Source organism: Anomaloglossus baeobatrachus, chromosome 7, assembly GCF_048569485.1.
Source record: "Anomaloglossus baeobatrachus isolate aAnoBae1 chromosome 7, aAnoBae1.hap1, whole genome shotgun sequence".
NCBI classification, from domain to species: Eukaryota; Metazoa; Chordata; class Amphibia; order Anura; family Aromobatidae; genus Anomaloglossus; species Anomaloglossus baeobatrachus.
This window is the reverse complement of record NC_134359.1, coordinates 263,023,252-263,036,176: the sequence shown is the minus strand read 5'-3', so window position 1 is coordinate 263,036,176 and position 12,925 is coordinate 263,023,252. Positions and strand designations below refer to the sequence as shown.

The 12,925-nt window shown below is 53.5% G+C and overlaps 1 protein-coding gene across 1 annotated transcript in view; it reads left to right on the top strand.

Annotated features, from left to right (window-relative positions):
- The window catches only part of INTS1 (integrator complex subunit 1), a 293,595-nt gene that overhangs the window by 149,550 nt on the left and 131,120 nt on the right, over positions 1 to 12,925 (top strand). The window contains exons 23-24 of the mRNA XM_075319760.1: positions 6,471 to 6,638; positions 9,409 to 9,520. Of these exons, the coding sequence (XP_075175875.1) occupies positions 6,471 to 6,638; positions 9,409 to 9,520 (280 nt within the window). The remainder of the gene's footprint in view (positions 1 to 6,470; positions 6,639 to 9,408; positions 9,521 to 12,925) is intronic.

Genomic DNA, 12,925 nt, shown 5'->3' with positions numbered 1-12,925 from the left:
GCTGGCATGATGATGATATAAAGCATGTTAGCATGCCCATACCGACGGGATAACATGCTAAGTGGGCCGATTAGCCTTGGAACTAACGCCCTTGGGACTAGTCCCTGCACTCATTAGCATATGATAAAGGATCTTTACAAATACTTTTTCTAAAGCTTCGTTTATGTATGCTACTATAGGCTGGGGCTGGGGGAGGCTCTAGATATGCAACCAGAACTGCTCGTGGCTCTGAGTCTACTGGGCACCTGACAAGTTCCCTTTAAGAGACACATCTGTGTTTTCTTCAGCGCTCTATTGGGAGACCCAGACGATTGGGGTATAGCTACTGCCTCCGGAGGCCACACAAAGCACTACACTAAAAAGTGCAAGGCCCCTCCCCTTCTGGCTATACCCCCCCGTGGTATCACGGGTTCTCCAGTTTTCAAGCTTTGTGCGAAGGAGGTCAGACATCCATGCATAGCTCCACAGATTTTAGTCAGCAGTAGCTGCTGACTATTTCGGATGGAAGAAAAGAGGGCCCATATAGGGCCCCCAGCATGCTCCCTTCTCACCCGTTGATGGTGTTGTAAGGTTGAGGTACCTATTGCTGGTACGGAGGCTGGAGCCCACATGCTGCTTTCCTTCCACATCCCCCTGGGGGGCTCTGAGGAAGTGGGATCCTGCCGGCCTCAAAGCTCTGACGCCGGGCTCCATCCACAGACCCATTTGAACCTGCTGGATACGGAGCTGGAGTACCGTTCAGGGACATGGCCCTGCACCATTACAGGTACTCTGTGTCCCCGTACACACAGGCACAGCACACTCCAGACTTGCTGGGTGTGCTAGTGCGCCGGGGACAGTAAAGGGTTACAGTCACTGCAGCTTTGCTGAGTGACTTTGTGTATTGGGAACTACCGCGCCGGACGCTCCGGGAGCGGCGGCGCGGCTGGGACTTGTAGTTCGCCGGGGACTGGGCGCCGACCGCGCTTTTACGGCGGCGGCGCTTATAAATCCAGTCCCCGGCTTCTGCGGCCTAGTGCCGCTTCGTTCCCGCCCCCTCCCTGTCACTCAGGGAAGGGGACAGACGCTGAGCAATCAGCAGCGCCGAGGGCTGGAGCCTTATTTACATGCTCCAGCCCTCTCACTGCACACTGTCGGACGCCGGATTCCCGCTCTGACTTGGGGCACGCCCACGGCCCGCCCCTCCTCACACGAGCTGGGGAAGACGCCGGCAGCCATTACTGCAGTCCGAGCTCGGACTTTCGGCAACCAGGCAGGACGGTGGCGACCATACACCCGCTTATAGGCGGGCGGTAAGCGGCACACATAGTGCTGACCCCAATATATACTGCAGTGTGTACATGTGTATTTTAACTGCATAGGTCGCTATATGCCCGCTTGGAGAGCGACACATCAGCAGCAGGAAAGCAGGTGTGCTAAGGCACAGGCTTTCTAGGCTGCTTGTATTGCACGTACTGAAGTGTTCATTTGTGTTTATGCTTGTATGCTATACACTGCACTGTACAGTCGCTAGTCTTAGCTATATTCTCCTGGAATGGCTAGACTACAGCAGCAGAAAACCAAGGGTGCTGGGGCACAGGTTTTTTTTTTCTATGCTGCTTGTATTGCATGGGCTGCAGTGTGCATTTGTACTTGTGCTTGTATGCTATACATTGCACTGTATGGTCACTCTTCTGGGCTATATTCCCCTAGATGACTAGTCTACAGCAGCAGAAGAGCAGAGGTGCCAGGGCACAGGCTTCTATGCTGCTTGTATTGCTTGTGCTGCAGTGTTCATTTGTACTTTATGCTTGTATGCTATACATTGCACTGTACGGTCACCAATCTTGGCTATATACTTCTAGATGGATAGTCGGCAGCGGCAAAAAAGCAACACAGATTTTCAGTGCTGTTTTTACTACATGGGATGCTGTTCATGACACCGTCCCATTGTGTGCATGCTCCCCTGTAGCACTTCGTCTGCCGGGGTCTCTAGCGCTTCGTCTGCCGGGGTCTCTACTAGTCGTGGCCAAAGAAACCACCTGTCATCCCTGTCCAAGGACAGGGACGGAGTTGCAGTTTCGACAGATATATTGTCATAAGATAGAGACTTGCAGTCCAGACAGGCCATGGGCAATCTTCCTGACCAACCTCATTTGGAACGGGGGGGTCCCAGGAGGACTCTCTGTATGATAAGGCAGCTCTCCAGGACTTTGATCCTGACATCGCTATCAATCCGGATACACCGGATGGTAACGCCATACGGAATGATCCTATAGCGTCCATCAATGGAAGGTTGGATCTTTCTCCCTCAGCTCCCCCAGTGGAGGAGTCAGCTTCACAGCAGGAGAAGTCCCTTTTCAGTATCTCAAACGGATATTGAGTATTTTTCTGGCCACGCTGACTTCAGAGAAGCAGTCCAGAAACACCACGCTTACCAGATAAGCGTCTTCTCCAAACGTTTTTAAGATACACGTTATCCCTTTTCCCCTGACGTGGTCAAGCGCTGGACCCAGGGTCCAAAGGTGGATTCTCCAATCTCCAGGCTTGCGTCTAGAGCCATAGTTGCACTGGAGATGGGGCTTCACTTAAAGATGCCATTCACAGACAGATGGACTCTGGTTGAAATCTGTCTAGGAGGCTATCGGCGTGTCGGTTGCTCCGGCATTCACAGCCGTATAGGCAACCTAACCTTTTCAGCTGTTCTTGCGCAGCTGGCCTTGAGCACATGTACATCTGTACCGCAGAGGCGTCCGTAACTCCGCAATGTCTGCACTGCGACTTACCCTATTAATGCTGTCCTAAAAGTACAGTCGAGGTTTCGGTCCTTCCCAAGCTCGGGCAGGTCCCAATTGTCCTCGTGCAAAAGGGCTACAAAACCTCAGACGGGCTCAGATTCCGGCCGGGCTCAATCACGCCCAAGGAAGGCAGCCGGAGGAACCGCTACCAAAGCGGTCTCCTCATGACTCTCAGCTCTCTCTCTCTCTCCGCATCCGCGGTTGATGGCAGACTCCCCCGCCTTTGGCGACATTTAGCTGCCACAGGTCACAGACCGGTGGGTGACGGACATTGTGCTCACGTGCACAGGACAGTGTTCTGTTCTCGTCCTCCGACTCCATTCTTCAGAACGGCCCCACCTCCCCACCGAGCAGATGCCCTGCTGCAGGCGGTGGACGCTCTAAGAGCAGGAGTGGTGATCCCTGTCCCCCCTCAGGAACGAGGGCGAGGGTTTGTACTCCAATCTCTTTGTGGCTCCAAAAAAGGACGGCTCCTTCCGTCCTGTTCTGGACCTAAAACTGCTCAATAAGCATGCGAACGCCAGGCGGTTCCGGATGGAATCCCTCCGATCCGTCATTACCTCAATGTCTCGAGGAGACTTCCTTGCCTCAACAGACATCAAAGATGCCTATCTCCACGTGCCAATTGCTACGGAGCACCAACGTTTTCTACGTTTTGTGATAGGAGACGACCATCTTCAGTTCGTAGCTCTGCCATTCGGTCTGGCGACAGCCCCACGGGTGTTCACCAAGGTCATGGCAGCAGTGGTAGCAGTCTTGCACTCTCAGGGACACCCGGTGATCCCTTACTTGGACGATCTACTCGTCAAAGCACCCTCCCTCGAGGCATGACAACGCAGCCTGAATGTTACGCTGGAGACTCTCCAGACTTTCGGGTGGATCATCAATTTGGCAAGGTCAAATCGGTCACCGACTCAATCACTAACGTATCTCGGCATGGAGTTCACACTCTATCAGCGATAGTGAAGCTTCCGCTGAACAAGCAGCGTTCACTGCAAACAGAGGTGCAGTCTCTCCTTCAAGGCCAGTCGCACCCCTTAAGGCGCCTCATGCACTTCCTAGGGAAGATGGTGGCAGCCATGGAGGCAGTTCCCTTTGCGCAGTTTCATCTGCGCCAACTGCAAGGGGACATTCTCCGCCAATGGGACGGGCAGTCAACCTCCCTGGACAGGAAAGTCTCCCTTTCCCAGACGGCCAAGGACTCTCTGCAATGGTGGCTTTTTCCCACCTCATTGTCACAGTGAAGATCCTTCCTACCCCCATCCTGGGCAGTGGTCACGACAGATACGAGTCTGTCAGGGTGGGGAGCAGTTTGTCTCCGCCACAGGGCTCAGGGGACGTGGACTCAGCAGGAGTCCACCCTTCAGATCAATGTTCTGGAAATCGGGGCAGGGTATCTTACCCTACTAGCTTTCCAGCAGTGGCTAGAAAGAGAGCAGATCCGAATCCAGTCGGACAACTCCACAGCGGTGGCATACATCAACCACCAAGGAGGGACGCGCAGTCGGCAAGCCTTCCAGGAAGTCCGGCGAATCCTCATGTGGGTGGAGGACACAGCATCCACCATATCCGCAGTTCACATCCCGGGCGTAGAAAACTGGGAAGCAGACTTCCTCAGTCGCCAGGGTATGGACGCAGGGGAATGGTCCCTTCACCCGGACGTGTTTCAGGAAATCTGTCGCCGCTGGGGGGTGCCGGACGTCGACCTAATGGCGTCTCGGCACAACAACAAGGTCCCGGCATTTATGGCACGATCGCGCGATCACAGAGCTCTGGCGGCAGACGCCTTAGTGCAAGATTGGTCGCAGTTCCGGCTCACATATGTGTTTCCACCTCTGGCACTCTTGCCCAGAGTACTGCGCAAAAAATCAGATCCGATTGCAGCCGCGTCATACTCGTCGCCCCAGACTGGCCGAGGAGATCGTGGTACCCGGATCTGTGGCATCTCACGGTCGGCCGACCGTGGTCACTACCAGGCTGGCCAGACTTACTGTCCCAAGGGCCGTTTTTCCATCGGAATTCTGCGGCCCTGAACCTGACTGTGTGGCCATTGAGTCCTGGATCCTAGCGTCTTCAGGATTATCCCAAGGGGTCGTTGCCACCATGAAACAGGCTAGGAAGTCCACCTCTGCTAAGATCTACCACAGAACGTGGAAGATTTTCTTAACCTGGTGCTCGGCTCAGGGAGTGTCTCCCTGGCCATTTGCATTGCCTACTTTTCTTTCCTTCCTGCAATCGGGGTTAGAAAAGGGCTTGTCGCTCGGCTTCCTTGAGGGGGAAGTCTCGGCACTATCCGTGTTTTTTCAGAAGCGTCTAGCACGTCTTTCTAAGGTGCGCACGTTCCTACAGGGGGTCTGTCATATCGTACCCCCGTACAAGCGGCCGTTAGATCCATGGGATCTCAACAGGGTATTAGTTGCTCTCCAGAAGCCGCCTTTCGAGCCTCTGAAGGAAGTTTCCTTTTTCGCCTGTCACAGAAGGTGGCGTTTCTCGTTGCGATCACATCGCTTCGGCGAGTGTCTGAGCTGGCAGCTCTGTCATCCAAGGCTCCCTTCCTGGTGTTCCACCAGGACAAGGTAGTGCTGCGCCCCATTCCGGAGTTTCTCCCTAAGGTCGTATCCTCATTTCATCTTAATCAGGATATATCCTTGCCTTCCTTTTGTCCTCATCCGGTTCACCGGTATGAAAAGGACTTACGTTTGTTAGATCTGGTGAGAGCACTCAGACTCTACATTTCCCGCACGGCGCCCATGCGCCGTTCCGATGCACTTTTTGTCCTTGTCGCTGGTCCGCGCAAGGGGTTGCAGGCTTCTAAAGCCACCCTGGCTCGATGGATCAAAGAACCAATTCTAGAGGCCTACCGTTCTGCGGGGCTTCCGGTTCCTTCAGGGCTAAAAGCCCACTCAACCAGAGCCGTGGGTGCGTCCTGGGCATTACGACACCAGGCTTCGGCTCAACAAGTGTACCAGGCAGCTACCTGGTCCAGTCTGCACACTTTCACCAAGCATTATCAGGTGCATACCTATGCTTCGGCGGATGCCAGCTTAGGTAGAAGAGTCCTGCAGGCGGCAGTGACACCCCCGTAGGGGAGGGCTGTTTTGCAGCCCTAACATGAGGTATTTCTTTACCCACCCAGGGACAGCTTTTGGACGTCCCAATCGTCTGGGTCTCCCAATAGAGCGCTGAAGAAGAAGGGAATTTTGTTACTTACCGTAAATTCCTTTTCTTCTAGCTCTTATTGGGAGACCCAGCACCCGCCCTGTTGTCCTTCGGGATGTTTTTGTTGTTTGCGGGTACACATGTTGTTCATGTTGAACGGTTTTTCAGTTCTCCGATGTTACTCGGAGTTAATTTGTTTAAACCAGTTATTGGCTTTCCTCCTTCTTGCTTTGGCACTAAAACTGGAGAACCCGTGATACCACGGGGGGGTATAGCCAGAAGGGGAGGGGCCTTGCACTTTTTAGTGTAGTGCTTTGTGTGGCCTCCGGAGGCAGTAGCTATACCCCAATCGTCTGGGTCTCCCAATAAGAGCTAGAAGAAAAGGAATTTACGGTAAGTAACAAAATTCCCTTCTTATCCCCTACAGCATGCTGTCTTCAGATTACATAGCAAAAACCTACTGACAGATTCCCTTTAATGCCTTGCCCTAGCATTCTCACTGATCACCTGTTTGTATTTTCTTTGTTGTTGCAGGACGTGGCTCGGCTGACGGTGGAACGCTCCACAATGATGGGCCACCTTTTCTCCAGACTGTCTTACTGCCCGGAGTCCAACGCTGTTCTTGCTGCCCTTCTCTCCATTTTCTCGTGCTATGTCAAACGCATGCGAAAAAACAAGGAAGGAGATGAGGTGTACAGCTGGGTGTGTATGCTTACATTACACTATTGTTATTTTCTTAAAAAACAAAACAAATTTCCGCTAAATTAGTTGGCAAAAGCACCAAGTTAACATGGCACAAAATAATCTGACTAGTGATGAGCGAGCACTATCTGAGCATGGTAGTGCCCGCACATCACTAATTACCATTACCGAGCAGCCGAGCATGGTAGTGCTCACTCATCACTAGTTACAAGCCCCCAGCACCCGAGCATGGTAGTGCCCGCTCATCACTAGTTACTAGTACTGAGCACCCGAGCATGGTAGTGCCCCCGCTCATCACTAGTTACCAGTACTGAGCACCTGAGCATGGTAGTGCCCGCTCATCACTAGTTACTAGTACTGAGCACCCGAGCATGGTAGTGCTCGCTCATCACTAGTTACGAGTACTGAGCACCTGAGCATGGTAGTGCTCGCTCATCACTAGTTACTAGTACTGAGCACCCGAGCATGGTAGTGCCCGCTCATCACTAGTTACTAGTACTGAGCACCCGAGGATGGTAGTGCCCGCTCATCACTAGTTGCGAGTACTGAGCACCTGAGCATGGTAGTGCCCGCTCATCACTAGTTACTAGTACTGAGCACCCGAGCATGGTAGTGCCCGCTCATCACTAGTTACTAGTACTGAGCACCTGAGCATGGTAGTGCCCACTCATCACTAGTTACGAGTACTGAGCACCTGAGCATGGTAGTGCTCACTCATCACTAGTTACGAGTACTGAGCACCCGAGCATGGTAGTGCCCGCACATCACTAATTACCATTACCGAGCAGCCGAGCATGGTAGTGCTCACTCATCACTAGTTACAAGCCCCCAGCACCCGAGCATGGTAGTGCCCGCTCATCACTAGTTACTAGTACTGAGCACCCGAGCATGGTAGTGCCCGCTCATCACTAGTTACTAGTACTGAGCACCTGAGCATGGTAGTGCCCACTCATCACTAGTTACGAGTACTGAGCACCTGAGCATGGTAGTGCCCGCTCATCACTAGTTACTAGTACTGAGCACCCGAGCATGGTAGTGCCCGCTCATCACTAGTTACTAGTACTGAGCACCTGAGCATGGTAGTGCTCGCTCATCACTAGTTACGAGTACTGAGCACCTGAGCATGGTAGTGCTCGCTCATCACTAGTTACAAGCCCCCAGCACCCGAGCATGGTAGTGCCCGCTCATCACTAGTTACTAGTACTGAGCACCCGAGCATGGTAGTGCCCGCTCATCACTAGTTACTAGTACTGAGCACCTGAGCATGGTAGTGCCCACTCATCACTAGTTACGAGTACTGAGCACCTGAGCATGGTAGTGCCCGCTCATCACTAGTTACTAGTACTGAGCACCCGAGCATGGTAGTGCCCGCTCATCACTAGTTACTAGTACTGAGCACCTGAGCATGGTAGTGCTCGCTCATCACTAGTTACGAGTACTGAGCACCTGAGCATGGTAGTGCTCGCTCATCACTAGTTACGAGTACTGAGCACCCGAGCATGGTAGTGCCCGCTCATCACTAGTGACGAGTACTGAGCCCCCGAGCATGGTAGTGCACGCTCATCGCTAGTTACGAGTACTGAGCACCCGAGCATGGTAGTGCCCGCTCATCACTAGTTACCAGTACTGAGTAACTGAGCATGGTAGTGCCCGCTCATCACTAGTTACGAGTACTGAGTAACTGATCATGATAGTGCCTGGTCATCACTAGTTGCGAGTACTGAGCACCTGAGCATGATAGTGCCCGCTCATCACTAGTTACGAGTACTGAGCACCCGAGCATGGTAGTGCCCGCTCCTCACTAGTTAACATTACCGAGCACCCAAGCATGGTAGTGCTCGCTCATCACTAGTTACAAGCCCCCAACACCCAAGCATGGTAGTGCCCACTCATCACTAGTTACAAGCCCCCAGCACCCGAGCATGGTAGTGCCCGCTCATCACTAGTTACCAGTACTGAGTAACTGAGCATGGTAGTGCCCGCTCATCACTAGTTACGAGTACTGAGTAACTGAGCATGGTAGTGCCCGCTCATCACTAGTTACCAGTACTGAGTAACTGAGCATGGTAGTGCCCGCTAATCACTAGTTACGAGTACTGAGCACCCGAGCATGGTAGTGCCCACTCATCACTAGTTACAAGCCCCCAGCACCCGAGCATGGTAGTGCCCGCTCATCACTAGTTACGAGTACAGAGCACCCGAGCATGGTAGTGCCCGCTCATCACTAGTTACGAGTACTGAGCACCCGAGCATGGTAGTGCCCGCTCCTCACTAGTTAACATTACCGAGCACCCAAGCATGGTAGTGCTCACTCATCACTAGTTACGAGTACTGAGCCTCTGAGCATGGTAGTGCCCGCTCATCACTAGTTACGAGTACTGAGCACCCGAGCATGGTAGTGCCCGCTCATCACTAGTTACGAGTACTGAGCACCCGAGCATGGTAGTGCCCGCTCATCACTAGTTACGAGTACTGAGCACCCGAGCATGGTAGTGCCCGCTCATCACTAGTTACGAGTACTGAGCACCCGAGCATGGTAGTGCCCGCTCATCACTAGTTACGAGTACTGAGCACTCGAGCATGGTAGTGCCCGCTCATCACTAGTTACGAGTACTGAGCACTCGAGCATGGTAGTGCCCGCTCATCACTAGTTATCTTACAGATGCTCCCTGCAGTTTGGATGGCATGGGCTACTGTATGCCCTTACTTTGTGATTGCTGTCAGTCATTATTGTGCTCTAATTTCTACCACTTTTCTGTATTTTGCTCAGTCTGAATCGCAGGATCAAGTTTTCTTACGTTGGATCTCCGGGGAAACTGCCACCATGCATATTCTGGTTGTCCACGCCATGGTGATTCTGCTGACCCTTGGGCCTCCTCGTGGTAAGGACGGAGTTTGCTGGTTTACTTGGGATGTTTAAATACTTTGCTTGAATGTTTTTATTTCTTTGTCGCTCCATTGGGAGACCCAGACCATTGGGTGTATAGGCTATGCCTCCGGAGGCCGCACAAAGTATTACACTAAAAGTGTAAAGCCCCTCCCCTTCTGCCTATACACCCCCCGTGCTCCCACGGGCTCCTCAGTTTTTCGCTTTGTGCGAAGGAGGCAGACATGCACGCACAGCTCCACAGATTTGGTCAGCAGCAGCTGCTGACTATGTCGGATGGAAGAAAAGTGGGCCCATATAGGGCCCCCAGCATGCTCCCTTCTCACCCCACTCTTGTCGGCGGTGTTGTTAAGGTTGAGGTATCCATTGCGGGTACGGAGGCTGGAGCCCACATGCTGTTTTTCCTTCCCCATCCCCCTCAGGGCTCTGGGTGAAGTGGGATCTTATCGGTCTCCAGGCACTGAGGCCGTGCTTCATCCACAACTCCTGTGGAGCCTGCTGGATAGGAGCCGGGTACCGTTCAGGGACATGGCCCTGCTACTTGGAGGTACTCTGTATCCCTGTGGGGACCGCGCACAGCAACACTACAGCTTTGCTGGGTGTGCTAGTGCACCGGGGACCGCGGCGCTGACCGGGTTAAAATGTGCCATTACACACTCAGCGTTGCTGAGTGTGTTTTATGTATAGGGACTGCCGCGCTGACCGCCGCTGCCACGGAAACACTGCGGCGCGGCTGGGACTTGTAGTGCGCCGGGGACTTCCGCGCTGGCCGCGCATATACGGCGGCCGCGCTTATTACTCGAGTCCCCGGCTTTTTGCGGCCTAGTTTCCTTTTCCTCCCGCCCTCAGCCCTGACAGGCAGGGGAAGGGCGGGAAGCTGCACAGAACGAGCAGCACTGAGGGCTGGAGCATGCTTTGCATACTCCACCCCTCTCACTGTGCACAGTGCGGCTCCAGTTCCCGCTCTTTCTCGGCCACGCCCACGGCTCCCTCCTCTCCTCAGGACGCATTCCTGTCAGCTCCTCGGACGCAGCAGAGGGGGACAAAGTCTGGGAGACCCAGGCAGGGACTTGGGTGGCCTCACAACCGCTTGAAGCGGGTGGTAAGCAGCACCTGTGGTGCTAGCCCCATTGTGCAGTAGTGTAACTATACTGTATATGTTTATGGTATATACTTTACACTGTATGGTGCACAGTTGATTTCTGGCTATATACCCTATTGTGTTGCTCAGGGAAGATAATAGCATGGCGCCCACAAAAGGCAGGGGTGCCAAAACACAGGCTTATTATGCTGCCTGCGCCGCATGTACGACCCCGCTACCGGCAGGTTCCACTGACCCTCATTGTATACAGTGCTCGGGCCCTGTGACACTTACTCAGCCAGAGCCTCTGCTAAGAGGGGCCCAGGGGGAGACACCTGCTGACAATGTCCAGGTGACGGGGACAGAGTTTGCAAAACTCTCTGAGACTATGGCTAAGATACTAGAAGCCTTGCAGTACAGGCCGGTATCTCAGCACAGGGACTCTGTTGAATCTTTGTTCCCTGGCCCCCCTCAGTTGGACCAACAATGTCCTCCCGGGGTATCTCATAGATCCCAGGCTGAGGGTTCTGACACAGACCCCAGCCCCAGACCGACTAAGCGAGCTCGCTTAGATTTTCCCTCGACATCATCATATTGTTCAGGGTCTCAGCGAGGGGAATCTCGAGTTGATGAAGCGGAGGTAGCTGATCAGGATTCTGATCCTGAGGGCGCTCTCAATCTTAATACTCCAGACGGGGGCGCCATAGTGAACGATCTTATTGCATCCATCAATCAAATGCTGGATATTTCTCCCTCAGTCCCTCCAGCAGAGGAGTCGGCTTCTCAGCAGGAGAAATTCCGGTTCAGGTTCCCCAAGCGTACACCGAGTATGTTTCTGGACCACTCTGATTTCAGAGAGGCAGTCCAGAATCACCATGCTTGTCCAGATAAGCGTTTTTCTAAGCGCCTTAAGGATACACGTTATCCCTTTCCACCTGACGTGGTTAAAGGTTGGACTCAGTGTCCCAAAGTGGATCCTCCAATCTCCAGACTGGCGGCTAGATCCATACTTGCAGTGGAAGATGGGGCCTCGCTCAAGGATGCCACTGACAGGCAGATGGAGCTCTGGTTGAAATCCATCTATGAAGCGATCGGCGCTTCTTTTGCCCCAGCATTCGCAGCCGTATGGGCGCTACAAGCTATCTCAGCAGGTCAAGCGCAAATTGAAGCAGCCACATGCACGTCCGCGCCACAAGTGGCGTCCATTACCACTCAGACCTCGGCATTTGCGTCTTACGCTATTAATGCTGTCCTGGACTCTGCGAGCCGTACGGCGGTGGCAGCCGCCAATTCGGTGGTACTCCGCAGGGCCTTGTGGCTACGGGAATGGAAGGCAAATTCTGCTTCCAAAAAGCGCTTAACCAGTTTGCCAATTTCTGGCGACAGATTGTTTGGCGAGCGTTTGGATGAAATCATCAAACAATCCAAGGGAAAGGATACATCCTTACCCCAGCCCAAACCGAACATACCCCAACAGAGGAAAGGGCAGTCGAGGTTTCGGTCCTTTTGGGGCGCGGGCAGGTCCCAATTCTCCTCGTCCAAAAGGCCTCAGAAAGAGCAAAGGAACTCTGATGCATGGCGGGCTAAGTCACGTCCTAAAAAGACCACCGGAGGGACAGCTAACAAAGCGGCTTCCTCATGACTTTCGACCTCCTCATTCCGCATCCTCGGTCGGTGGCAGGCTCTCCCGCTTTTGCGACACCTGGCTGCCACGAATAAAAGACCGCTGGGTGAGAGACATTCTGTCTCACGGTTACAAGATAGAGTTCACCTCTCGTCCCCCGACTCGTTTCTTCAGGTCATCCCCGCCTCCCGAGCGAGCAGAGGCTCTTCTGCAGGCGCTGCGCACTCTGAAGGCAGAAGGAGTGGTGATCCCTGTTCCTCTTCAGCAACAGGGCCACGGTTTTTACTCCAACTTGTTTGTGGTCCCAAAGAAGGACGGGTCCTTCCGTCCTGTCCTGGACCTGAAACTGCTCAACAAACACGTAAAAACCAGGCGGTTCCGGATGGAATCCCTCCGCTCCGTCATCGCCTCAATGTCCCAAGGAGATTTCCTTGCATCGATCGATATCAAAGATGCTTATCTCCACGTACCGATTGCTCCGGAGCACCAGCGCTTCCTACGCTTCGCCATAGGAAACGAACACCTGCAGTTCGTGGCACTGCCATTCGGTCTGGCAACAGCCCCACGGGTTTTTACCAAGGTTATGGCTACTGTAGTAGCGGTCCTACACTCTCAGGGTCACTCGGTGATCCCGTACTTGGACGATCTGCTGATCAAGGCACCCTCTCAAGAGGCATGCCAACGCAGCCTCGAAG